The following is a 13,437-nucleotide window of genomic DNA, read 5'->3' as shown; positions in this document are numbered from 1 at the left end:
GAGATGTCAATCCTGTCCCTACAGAGAAGCCTGGAAACAAACCTCCACTCGCAGCAGCTGAGATCAATCTACCCAATGCCTCCATCACAATAACAAACAACAGAGGAGACAGAGGGTCCCCTTGCATCAAGCCACGATAGCTGCTAAAAAAGTGTGTGGGAGAGCCGTTCACCAACATTGGGAAACGCCCAAGGAAATACAATGAGCTATCCAAGAGCACCATGTCCCCCCAAACCCACATCTTCTCAGCATATATAGCAAAAAATCCCAATTAACATGTTCATATGCTTTTTTTTTAACTCCATTTTACAAATAACCCTGGGATCTTCATATCTTAATATACTATTAAGACATTCATTGGCAATAAGAATAGGATCTAGGAACTACCTACCTCGGATAAATGCATGTTGTGACTTAGAAATAATCTTCTCCAACACCATCTTGAGCTTGTTTGTTAGGATCTTAGCACTAATCTTGTAAATGCTACCCACATGACCGATTGGGCGAAAAATCTTTAGGATCAACAGCCCTTGGAATCTTCGGAATGAGGGTCAAGAACGTAGCATTTAGGCTCTTGTCAAACTTACCACTAGCATGGAATTCATGAAAGACCTTCATGATGTCCTATTTCAAAACAACCCAACATGTTTGGAAGAAAGCCATAGAGAAACCGTCAGGGCCTGGCGCCTTGTCACCGTTCATAGCTTTCACTACCTCCCACACCTCCTTTTCCTCAAAATCTCTTGCCAACCACCTAGCCTTTGCCTCATCAAAGGAATCAAAAGGAAGGCTATCCACCCTAGGCCTCCAATTGAGCTGCTTGGTGTACAACTTTGATAAAACTGGACACTGTGCTTGTTGATCTCCGACTGTTAGTAGAAATTGTACCGCCAATCAACAAGGAGTCAATGTACTTCCTTCTTCTGTTGGAGTTGGCCATTCTATGAAAAAACTTCTTGCTCTTATCACCCTCTTTAAGACACAAGTTCCTAGATTTTTGCCTGGAACTCACTTCCTCCATAAGAATAGTTCTCTCTAATTTGCTAACAATTTCCGTCTTATTCAAACTCTCCTCAGCCCCTAAGGTCTTCCCTTCTTCTATGATTCCAAGAATACGTAGCTCTTCCAAAAGGATCTTCGTCATCTTCACTACATTGCCAAACACCTCCTCATTCCATCTCTTTAAATCAACTTTTAAAGCCTTAAGCTTGCAAGCTAAAAATGAAGCTTAGCGAGCCTTGGAAAAGATAAGAGACCCACCATTGTCGAGCAGTTTTAGGTCTGAACGCTCCCTTCTCTCTCCTCTCTACTCTCATCTTCCTTTTTCTCTCGCCCCCCTAGCGGTGACTTGTGAAAGCGCGTCAAGCTAGGGGTCTGCTACGTTTCGTCATCCAGGAGCTCGGCTGTTGTGCGAGGTCAGAGTTTGAGCAGCAGAGGTGTGATTTTGGATCACTCTGGTTAGATCGTGAAGTGGCTTTGGCTGGCGGGTTTTGTGGCTGGGTGGTTTTCTTCTTTGGCGATGGTACGAGTTTCTTCTGGGTTGGCTGTTTGAGTTTGGGCATGGAGAATTGATTCTTCATAAAGGCGAAATCTTTTGCCTTCTTGGGGGTTATAGGTATGACGGAGCTCCGGCTACAAGAAAGGAGGAAAATCTATGCTGGGGCTGTCTCTTTGGGCCCGAGGTGTGTGGCTTGGCTGATAGAGACGATGGAAGAGGTGTTGAGGCATATCTGAGTCGAGGAATTTATGAGATATACTCGAGAGGCTTCAAATGTCGTCACCGTCAAGAGGGCAGGTAACATGGTCGATCATTTTCTGGAAGTGGCGGTTCAAGGTGAGGGGGGTCGGAGAGTGTATATCATGCTGCCAGATGGGCGTGGATGCGGTAGATTCTCTGGGGAGCTAAGCAAGGTTTTGGCTTTTTTCGAAGTCATGAAAGGTCCTCCCTTTTCCGGTCCTGGTCCTGGGGTGGAGCTGTCTTCTGAACCTCTCGCGAAGAAGATTCCGTCACATAATCCATTTCAACAGTTGGGTGTAGACGACGAAGAGGGAGACAGTCATGCTGAAGCCATTCCTTCAGCTGTTGAGGAAGGGGGTAGGGTGGTTCAGAGCAAGAAGAAGGCACTGCTCTCTCTCCTGTGGGCGTGGAAGGGAAAATTCGAGAAGGTTCTAGGGGAATTGGACCGGACCATGGCTTCATTTTGGGCTAGCCTGGTAAGGTTTGGGTTGCAGTATGGGCTGGGTCATGCGCAAGCCTGTTACCATCCGCAAGCCTTGTCAAACTGTTTCCAAACGGACTTGTAAGCCCAATCCCAACTTCAGGGATGGGTCTGAGTCAAAGGAGTTGACAGAGGAATTGCCGGTGCTTTCAGATCAGGTTTCGAGAATACCGGAGATGTCGACGGAGGATTTGCTGGATGTGTCTCTGATGGTTGGGGTAGCTTCGGTAAATCTGGAGGGGACTTCGAATGGGTCTGGTCCATTGAGGTCCGATGGTGTCGATGGATCCACCTCGTCGGTGGTTTTCATCCAGACAACACTGGAATCTCAGGACTTGGTCTTTCCTTCCACAGTGACGATGAGACTCAGTGACGGGGGGATGCACAAACTGGCTGTAAGTACTTTCCAACGAGGCTTTCTTAATTCTCGGCAGCCGGTAGTTATGGGTAAAGCTCCAAGTATGGCTTCTTCCCCCTCTGTCCACTTGAATGTTTCTGGGTTGGTTCTTGAAGGTACGGGCCTTGGCAAGACTGTAGATTTGGCTTCCTTCCCCATCCGTAGCTGGGACTTCTAACACAGTGCAAGCAGGGGCAGTGTGTACCCCTCAGAAGGTAAAGGGTAAATGGGAGATTCAAAACTTGGAGTGCTCTATCAACTATGATACAAAGGGTGCATCCAATAAGCGAGGAGAAAGGCAAATTTCAAGCTGTTTAGCGTTGAGGGCTTTGGGGGTTTTTTTGGGGCTTTGCTATTTCGTGGGGTTTGGGTTTGAGGGTTTTAGGTTTGTGGGTCTTTGGTTGGAGGGTTTGGGTTTTCTGCTCGTTTTAGAGCCTCTTGTGTATGCTGCTTGTTTATTCATGGGCGCCTTTCGCTTTTAATAAATTATTATTCATCAAATTTTTTTTTTTTTGGTGATATATGTGAATAAGGTTGACTATATGTTGACAAATATAATATGGACAGATTTTTTTAATTTGTTCTCTATTTCTTTGATAAGGAGAAAGCAAAATGCTGATCGTTGTCACTCCTGCCGGCCCATTATAGATGATAGTTTAAAAATGATGGGATTTTTAATGAAATAAAATAAAGATAAACGTCTTTCTAAAGTACCTTTAGATGGACCATGTATGTTTGGTAGTGTTCAATTACTTATCAAAAAAATGTATGTTTGGTAGTGTTCCACTTGATATTGGGCATTTAAGGAACATTTTTCTGTTCATTTTTTAAAATACATGTCATTTAACAAATTTTCACCTGTTGTGGGAAGGAGGGAATAGTTCATTGTGTTATATTTTCGGGCTATCTACAAACAATTCTAGTTTAAGCAGTATTTATCCTTTACTTTTCTTAATTATTGCACAACTTATTTTTGCAGATTGCCAAAACATTCCGGGAGAAAGGTTTACCTTGTGATGTCATATGGATGGATATCGATTACATGGATGGTTTTCGTTGTTTCACATTTGACAAGGCATGTCCTCTTTGAATGGTCTTTCTATACGACAATCCCATAAGACACAAATTCTTGGCCATTTCAATTTAGTTTAATCACAGAGTTTTTTCTTTCTTTTATTTGTTTTTGTTTTCCCTTCAGCAAAAGTTCTAGGTTAATATATTCCTAAACTATGCTAGTTTCGATATTTCCTTGAACTATTGATTTCTTCAATTTGGTCATTTGGACTTGAAATTTTAAAAATGACTTAGTATTACCCTTACCCCATTTTAATGTCATCATTGGTATAATTTGTTTCTATACTAATAGGCCATAGGGTGACGTAAAAAGATCAATATATATAAAGACACGTAACACACATGTTTGAAACCACAATTGTTATTTATTTTACTTTTTCTTTAAATAATGAATTCATGGGTCTCAATATATGCTAATGTTTTTAGACTAGACCAGATAAGTAATTATCGTTGGCACACTATTGTAAGGTAAGGTAGATGTAAATTTAAGATATTTTTAAAATTTCAAGAACTAAACTAAAACCATCAATAGTTCATGGATTGAAATCTGAACTTAAATCAGGGACCAAAATCATAGTTTGATAAAGTTCCATCACTTTTTTTTTTGGTCATATTTTTTAGTAATATAATCCAGGATTATGATTGTTTGTTTTATGAATTCAGATGGAATAGTTAATGTGTGGTTTGCAATTATCTACTCTTCTTTGAAGAATGCAATACTTAATTTGTTTCATGTTAGGGTCTATATTTTGCTAGATACTCAAATTATGAAGAACAATAAATTGGAAATACTTTGTTTTTGGGAAGAAATTTTGGAAATACTTTGTAGTGACTTGGAAATGGATGAGCCATTTCATATTAAATCCATGTCATCGTTCTTGCTAAGGAAATTTGAATAGTTATTTTTCTTTTACTTTCTTTGGTTTTTCTCCTTAACAAAGATTTTGAAGTTTACAGTTCTTTCTTTTCGTTTAATCAGTAATCATTGTTCTACTTGAGCGTTCCATTGCTTTTACCTTCTTTGCATGTTTTATTTACAAATATCTAATCTTCATTGAGGATTAAGTTGGAAAAAAAGAGAGCAAAGAAAAACAGCAGATAGGTAGAAAAGAGTTTGAGAAAAGAACACCAGAGTTAGGGTTTTCCTCTTGCTTATATTTTATTTATAGCTGCCACATATTGTAAAAGTACCTAAATTTCCTCAATATTATAATAATGAAATAACATAAAATAAACACATCAACACTCCCTTTCAAGCTGAGCAAAGATATCTAGCATGCCCAACTTGCTTAAAATTGCACGAAAGGAGCTACTTGACACTCCTTTTGTTAGAATATCAACAAAAGTTCTGCTGTTTTCACATATGATGTGCAGATTATACTGACTCGTAGTTTTTCTTTAATAAAATGTCAGTCAATTTTAATATGTTTGGTTCAATCATGTTGGACTGGATTGTGAGCAATGCTAATTTCAACTTTGTTGTCACAATACAGTCTCATGAAATCTTTAGAATCATAGCCAAGCTCTTTCAATTGTATCTTCAACCATAGCAATTCACACACTCTATTAGAACACCTCTCGCACAAGACTCAAAGTCCCAGCAGGAGTCTTGTGCGGCTCAATCTGTGGAGGTGTCCAACCGGGACTCTCCTAAGAAGTCCTCTACTTCTATCCAAATGCAATAGTATCATAGCTAGATAAGATTTCAAGTGTTATAGTTTGAATGTATTTAGAGGTAGAAACCGGTTGCTAGACTAGAGTTAGTGTTTATCTCAAACTCTATAATGAAACTCTATATATGATCAATGAATGCTCGGTAAAGAGCAAGGTTTCAGCTTCCATAATTTCTATGTTCTATTATGGTATTAGAGCCATCTCAAAGACACGTCTTGAGCTATGGTTCATTCTGATTCCGAATCCAGTGCTTCTGCTAGTTCGGTGGCTTCCATAGCTACTCAACCTCATCTCCCACCTCCCCAACCGCAACCAGTTGTCTTTACCATACCCAACATGAATCCGAATCTTCATATCAAACTCTCAAAGGAAACTTTATGGTGTGGAAAACACAAGACTCTCGCCTACATCAAAGGACAGGACGCCTATGGCTTTCTTGATGGCTCATCTTAGCCTCCTCCTCAAACGATTCCGAATCCTTCAACTGATGCTGGAGCCCCTGCCACAATTGTCAACCCATAATTTCTTATGTGGAACCAGCGTGATCAGATGATACTCAGCATCCTTATCTCCACATTGACCAAACCCTACATGGTCCATGCAGTTGGCAGCGTCTCCTCGGCAGCTCTCTGGTCCACTCTGCTTTCCATGTTTGCATCTCAAGCCCGTGCTAGAGTCATGCAAATATATTTTCAGCTTGCCACAGTAAAGAAAGGTAGCAACTCCATTACAGAATACTTCCAAACCATCAAGACTCTCAGTGACACTCTCGCTGCTGCCGGACAACCTCTTAATGACTTTGAGAGCGTCTCTTTTCTCCTCAAGTGTCTTGGCTCCGAATATGACCCGTTTGTGACATCTGTCACAACCAGGGTTGACCCCTTATCCATAGATGAACTCTATGGTCATCTACTGGCTCACGAGATGCGCCTGGACCAGTAGACCTCTGCCCTTGATCTTCCTCCGGCTGCTGCAAATTTTACAAACCACTCCTTCCCACCTCGAGGCAGGGGTTACCGTGGCCGTGGATCCTATTTTTCTCTTGATGCTGCTACCGGTTCCTGTCCTACTTGCCAGATTTGCGGGAAAATAGGCCACATTGCCTTTCGTTGCTACCATTGACAGGAGTCTATTCCAGATTAGCAACCTCCCCCTTCTCCACAGGCCTACTACTCAACACCAACACTACCAGCAGAGGATGTCTGGTATTCGGACACAGGTGCTACACATCATGTCACTAACGAGCTACAGCACCTCAACTTATCTCATGAGGAATATCACGGCCAGGAGCAGATCCAAGTAGGGGATGGAACAGGTTTGCCTATTTCTCATGTTGGTTCTGCATTATTCATCTTTTCCTGAGGCGAGTCACGCTAGGGCTGTGAGGGATGGAGAGACGATTTCTGGTGGAGGCAAAAGCGTTTGTCTTCTCGGTTTATGAAGGGGCGTCAGTGCTAAGGGTGGAAGAAAATCGGAAATTTTATTCCGGTGCGGTATTTCTGAGCAACCAGTGCATCGAATGGCTGGGTTCGACTATGGAGGTGCTGAGGGGGGGAAATGGTATGGCCGATTCTGTCAAATCTTTCCGGGAAGGGGAGAAGGTGACGATAGTACGCACTGGAGGTAACATTAATGGCAGGTTTATGGAGGTAGCGGTCTATGGGGTGGGCGTTCATAGAGGGTTTCTTCGCATTCCTGAGGGGCGGGGTGGATGGGGTTGGATCAAGTTCATCACTGAGCTGCGTAAGGCCTTAGATGTGGTTGGTACTGCGGCAGGGTGCGGGCCCGGTGGATCCTCGCCGGAAGAGAAGTCAAGGGGGAAGAAGGTGGGGGTTTGGTTCGGGAAGGCTGCGGGACCTCTGTCTTTCGCGGAGGCGGTTCGCTCGTCGCCAACCATCTCTGCATCTGGTGGCCGGAATAAGGTCGCGCAGGAGGAGGCGGCCTGGTGCGAGGAGCAGCTCACGTTAAAGGACCGGTCCTGCGAGATTATTCGGCAGGCGGTGGACTGTTACGTTTGGGAGAAGAGCCGCGTGGTTCCGGCCGGGATAGATCTCGGTGGCGATGGCTTCAACGTGCGAAAAGTCAGAAAGTGCAGCAGCAGGGACAGCGATGTCAGAGTCTGCAGAAAGATTCTTGAACAGGTTGGAGTTTGGCTGGATCGGGTGAGTGGGTCAAACGTGGGCTGGAGAAGGAGATCTTCTGTTGGGCTGAAAATGGGCCAGTGCAGGATATCCTCAGTTAGTAGGCCACGTTGGAAGGTTGGTTATAAGAAGCTGGGCTCTAAGACCAAGCCCAAGAAGGCTAAGAGGACTTCCCCGGAGCAGATTAGTGGTCTCGACGAAGCGAGGTTGGAATCTGGATCTTCGGGACTGGGCTCTTCGGCGCCGGAAGCCGTGGACAGGTCGAGTTCTACCGGTGGGGGGCTCAAGGGAGGTTCGTCGTTGATGGAGGGTGCTGCCCCGGTGGAGTCTACGGCTCTTTCCGCTCATCATGTTTTGGACTGGCAAGATGGGTCTAGGCCGGAGAAGATGACGATTGGCGTGAATGGAGGGCTGTCGGAAAATGGAGAGCTTCCTAGCGGGTGCACGGCGATGGTTGAAGACATCTCAGTGTGTGCGGTGAAGCCCATCTTGCGTCTAGAAAGGTCTGGGTGTGGCTTATCCTCGGGTAAGCTTGGGGGACTGGAGCCGGGCCCTAAAGGATTTGAGTTTCCCTCTGTGGGGGCGGATGAGTTGGGAGAGAGGATTCGATTGTCTCTTCCAGTGATGACGGACAGTGGGTCGCTCATTTACCCGTCCGAAACAAAATCAGTCATGAGGTATCAGCGGAAATCGAAGGCAAAAGCGAGTAAGCTGGATATTCCCCTGATTGAAGAGGCAGTGACTGCTTTGTGTTCGCCGATGACACAGTGTTCGGGTACTCCCCTGGCGTTGGTCGGGTCTGTGGGTCAGAAATTGCCGAAGCCAAATGGGGGGGTGGGCCTTCGGCGAGGGTTCCTTCTCCCGAGAGATCCATCCCCTTTGAGCGACTGTATATCAATGACAGATGGCAAGGGTGAGAATCCCAAAGTGAATGGATTAATCCAATCTCAGGAGTGGCCGGTAGGGTTTAGCCCAACCGGGGAGATTGTATTGTGGGATCAGGGAGAGATAGGTGATTCTCCTCACCCATTGGGCGTAATTCCTCCCGATCTACTCTTGGAGCGGGAGTCCGATGGTGCTGAGGATGAAGATTCGGCCCTGGCATTGTTGGATGCCATTGAGGAGGATTTCCATCGGGATGCTATGGGGAAGCGGCAGAAGAACAAAGGGAGGAGGGAACTGCAGAATCTGAAGAGTTCCATAAACTATGACGGTGCGAGTGTGCGTCCTTGGAGTAGGAGAGGAAAGGCTCAGGTTCTGTAGTGTGTGGGTCGGAGGTGGGGTTCGGGTGTCGTGTCTTAGGGTGTTGGGTTATGAGGGTTCTTGGATGGGTATGTGGTGTGTTCTTTGAGGGTTTGGGTTGGGGTTTTTTGCTATCGTGGGATGGCTTGGGTGGGTTTCTCTCTTCCTTTTTTAGGGGTGTTTTTTTTATTTTCAAGCAATGCGTTGTCTTGTATACTGCCGGTGTACTAAGGGGCGCCTGACGCTTTTAATAAAGTCAGTTTATTACTTATCAAAAAAAATTTATCCTCAACCAACTCCTTTGTGTTCCATCCATCTCTAAAAATCTTCTTTCAGTTCAGAAATTTGCCCTTGACAACTCTGTATTTTTTGAATTTCACTCATCTTATTTCTTGATTAAGGACATTCAATCTAGGGCCATCCTCCACCAAGGGCAAACTGAAGATGGTCTCTATCAACTTCTCCCGTCAACCAGTTCTTCGTCAATAAAACAAGCCTTTGTCGGTGAACGCACTTCTGCAGCTTCATGGCACAAGCGCTTGGGTCATCCTGCCTTTCGCACAGTTTAGCATGTTCTTTCTCAATTCAACCTTCCAGTTTCTTCAAATAAGGCTTCATCCCCTTGCTCTGCATGTGCACAAGCCAATGGTCATCAACAGCCATTTAGTTCATCTAGTGCTTCAATTTCTAGTCCTTTACAATTAATTTACTCCGATGTATGGGGACCTTCTCCAACATTATCAATAAACGGAAGTCGTATTTATGTGTCATTCATTGATGCCTTTAGTTGTTTTACTTGGGTTTTTCCTCTACAAGCCAAATCAGATGTCATGTCTATCTTTCTTAAGTTCCAAGTTATGGTTGAATGGCTCTTAAACACAAAAATAATCAATGTGCAATCGGACTGGGGGGGTGAATACCGCAATCTTTACTCTTATTTTTAGTCTCACAGTCACACATCGTCTTTCTTGCCCTCATACACACCAACAACAAGGGTGTGCCGAACGCAAGCATAGACACTTAATTGACACCACTCTAGCCGTACTGGCCAAGAGTTCTCTCCCTCAAAAATTCTGGAAAGATGCTTGCCTTAACTCCTGTTATCTCATAAACCGAATGCCAACTCCATTGCTCAATAATCAGTCACCCTTTGAAAAATTATTTCATCAAGTCCCTGATTACAAGTTTCTTAAAGTATTTGGGTGCGCGTGTTTTCCAAATCTCAGGCCTTACAACACTCATAAATTCTCCCAACGCTCAAAAGAATGCGTTTTTCTTGGGTACAATCAACATCACAAAGGCTATAAATGCCTTCACATAGAATATGGCCGAGTATACATCTCTCAGGATGTCATATTCTATGAATCCCGATTCCTTATACTTCTCAAGGTTCTGCAACTCCTCCTAATTCTACTCCTGTTCAAGCTCCTATTTTCCCTCCTATTCTTTTACCTCTACCCACTCGATCTTCAACACAACCTCCTTCACCGCCACCTTCATCTATATCTTCCAATTCTGCAGCACCACACGGCTCTTGTTCCAGTTCCTATGAGGAAACTCCTCCTGCCCGATTATACATCCCATGCATACTAGGTCTATGAACAATATCGTTCAGCAAAGACAGCTCACAGATGGCACTGTCCGATACCTTGCTCCTTGGGGTTTATTAACACAGCATGCATCAGCCACTCAGGAACCGACTTGTTTCTCAAATGCTGTGAATGTTCCAGAATTGAGAAATGCAATGCAACTTGAGTTTAATGCTCTTCTACATAACCAGACATGGTCACTTGTACCTCCACAAGGCTCCCAAAATCTAATAGGATGCAAATGGGTGTTCAAACTGAAAAGAAAAGCCGATGGATCCATTGAGAGACACAAAGCACGGCTGGTAGCCAAAGGATTCCATCAACAAGCAGGTGTGGACTATGGAGAAACTTATAGTCCAATTGTTAAGCCCACTACACTCCGAACAGTGCTTTCCCTTGCATATTCTGCTGGATGGTCAATGAAGCAGATTGATATACATAATGCTTTTCTTCATGGTCTTTTATCCGAGGATGTTCATATGGTCCAGCCACTGGGATTTATCAATCCTAACTTTCCTCATCATGTGTGCAAGCCTCTCAAGGCTATATATGGCCTCAAACAGGCGCCTAGAGCCTGGTTTTCTAGGTTAAGTAACAAGCTCATCCAACTTGGGTTTGTCGGGTCCAAGGCCGACTCGTCACTTTTTCTTTACAAAACAAAGTCGGTCACCTTATTTCTGCTTATTTACGTTAATGACATCATCATCACAACTTCGGATCCAGCTGCCATCCCTGATTTGCTTCATCTCCTTAATGCTGACTTTGCTGTTAAAGATTTGGGTGATTTACATTATTTTCTTGGTGTTGAAGTTCTCAAACTGAACTCGGGTCTTCTTCTCTCTCAACGACGCTATATCATGGATCTTTTAAAGAAGACAAACATGCATGAAGCAAAGCCTATTACTTCTCCAATGGCTTCCTTGTCTGTCCTCTCTGCCTTTTCAGGGGATCCAATGAAAGATCCGTCTCTCTATTGCAGTACAGTCGGCTCCCTACAATATCTATCTCTCACAAGACCAAGCTTAAGCTTTGTTGTAAACCGCGTGTGCCAATTCATGCATCGACCCCTAAACCACATTGGCAAGCCGTTAAAAGAATTCTCAGATACTTGCAGTATACATTGTCTCATGGGCTCCTTCTTCATCGCTCATCTTCCAATGTTCTTCAAGCTTACTCGGATGCTAATTGGGCTGGATGTCCAGATGATCGTCACTCCACCGGTGCATATTGTGTATTTCTTGGTTCAAATTTGGTATTTTGGAGCTCACGCAAACAACCTACTGTCTCTCGGTCATCTACAGAAGCAGAGTATAAGGCTGTTGCAACACCACAGCCGAACTCTTATGGATCTAGGCACTACTTCAAGAACTTGGTGTTCGGACCTCTTCTCCACCAACTCTTTGGTGTGATAATATTGGCGCCACCTACATGTCCATTAATTCGTTATTCCATACTCGTACCAAGCATGTGGAAATTGATTTCCACTTTGTCCGAGATTGCGTTGGTGATAAGTGCTTGGTGGTTCGATTTGTTCCTAGCTCAGATCAGCTTGCCGATGTCCTTACAAAACCACTTGTTTCAGCCAAGTTTCAACAACTCTGTTTCAAGCTCAACGTACGATCTCCCCTGTTGAACTTGCGGGAGGGTATTAGAACACCTCTCGCACAAGACTCAAAGTCCCAGCAGGAGTCTTGTGCGGCTCAATCTGTGGAGGTGTCCAATCGGGACTCTACTAAGAAGTCCTCTAGGACTTGTGGGGCTCAATCTGTGGAGGTGTCCAACCGGGACTCTACTAAGAAGTCCTCTAGTTCTATCCAAAAGCCGAGTCATGTTATAGAGTCCTAATGCAATAGTATCATAGCTAGATAAGGTTTCAAGTGTTATAGTTTGAATGTATTTAGAGGTAGAAACCGGTTGCAAGACTAGAGTTGGTGTTTATCTCAAACTCTGTAATGAAACTCTATATATGATCAATGAATGCTCAGTAAAGAGCAAGGTTTCAGCTTCCATAATTTCTATGTTCTATCACACTACATGAGCCATGGCTCTAAATTTTGTTTCCACACTGGATCTAGCAACCGTTGATTGTTTCTCACTGCGTCAAAATAACCAAATTACCACTCACAAGTGTGCAATATTCTGACATGGACCGTCAATCCATAATAGAACCAGCCCAATGCGCATTTGTATATGCTTCTATTTTCCAGTGATCATATTGCGAAAACATCAGTTCCTTGGTGAGGATTTTAAGTGTTGAAGATTTTGAAAAATTGCTTCCATATCAAACTCATGCAGCAAATGCAAAGTGACTCGCCACACTAACAACATATGCAATGCCGGGACAACGTGAGACAAATAAATCAATTGGCCAACCAATTGCTGATATTTACCTTTATCTCCCAGAGGGCCTTTTTCTATTTTTCACCCAACTTAATATTAGCCTCCGCTGGATTATCAATGGCTTTACATCCAAGCATCCCTGTTTGTTTGAGAAGGTCAAGAATACATTTTCGTTAGGAGATAATCTACCATCTTTCGACCTTGCTACTTTAATGACCAGAGAAATACTTAAACTGCCTAAGTCTTTTATTTCAAATTCATCGGCAAGAGACTTTTTTAAGTTTTGTATCTCCTCCTTATCATTTCCTATCACTACGATATAATCTACATACACAATCAGAACCATTACCTTTCTTCGAGAGGAATGTTTGATAAAGAGTGTATGATCAACTTGACTTTGTTTGTAATAAAATATTTGCATAACTCGAAAAACCGCTCAAAACATGCTACCGTAGATTGTTTTAGATGAACATTCAAGTCCGGGAGGAACTTCCATATATACTTCTTCGAGATCTTTGTGAAGGAAAACATTTTTCACGTCAAATTAGTGTAGAGACAAATCCGATTTTGCTGCCACCGAAAGTAGAACTTGAATTGAGTCCGTCTTTGCTACCAGAGCAAATATTTCCCCGTAGTCAATTCCATAGGTTTGTGTAAAACCTTTTGCAACCAATCTGGTTTTGTATCATTCCACGAAACCATTGGCCTTATGCTTGACAATAAACACCCACTTGCATCCCATTAGGCAATTCAACAAGATC

General features: G+C 43.5%; 1 protein-coding gene across 1 annotated transcript in view; it reads left to right on the top strand.

Annotated features, from left to right (window-relative positions):
- The window catches only part of LOC133854067 (uncharacterized), a 66,961-nt gene that overhangs the window by 21,292 nt on the left and 32,232 nt on the right, over nucleotides 1-13,437 (top strand). Inside the window, exon 8 of the mRNA XM_062290098.1 lies at nucleotides 3,596-3,691. Coding sequence (XP_062146082.1) covers nucleotides 3,596-3,691 — 96 coding nt within the window. The remainder of the gene's footprint in view (nucleotides 1-3,595; nucleotides 3,692-13,437) is intronic.

The sequence above is a fragment of the Alnus glutinosa genome, chromosome 13 (genome assembly GCF_958979055.1).
Source record: "Alnus glutinosa chromosome 13, dhAlnGlut1.1, whole genome shotgun sequence".
Classification (NCBI taxonomy): domain Eukaryota; kingdom Viridiplantae; phylum Streptophyta; class Magnoliopsida; order Fagales; family Betulaceae; genus Alnus; species Alnus glutinosa.
The sequence above is the reverse complement of the archived record's forward strand: the minus strand, read 5'-3'. Positions and strand labels throughout refer to the sequence as shown.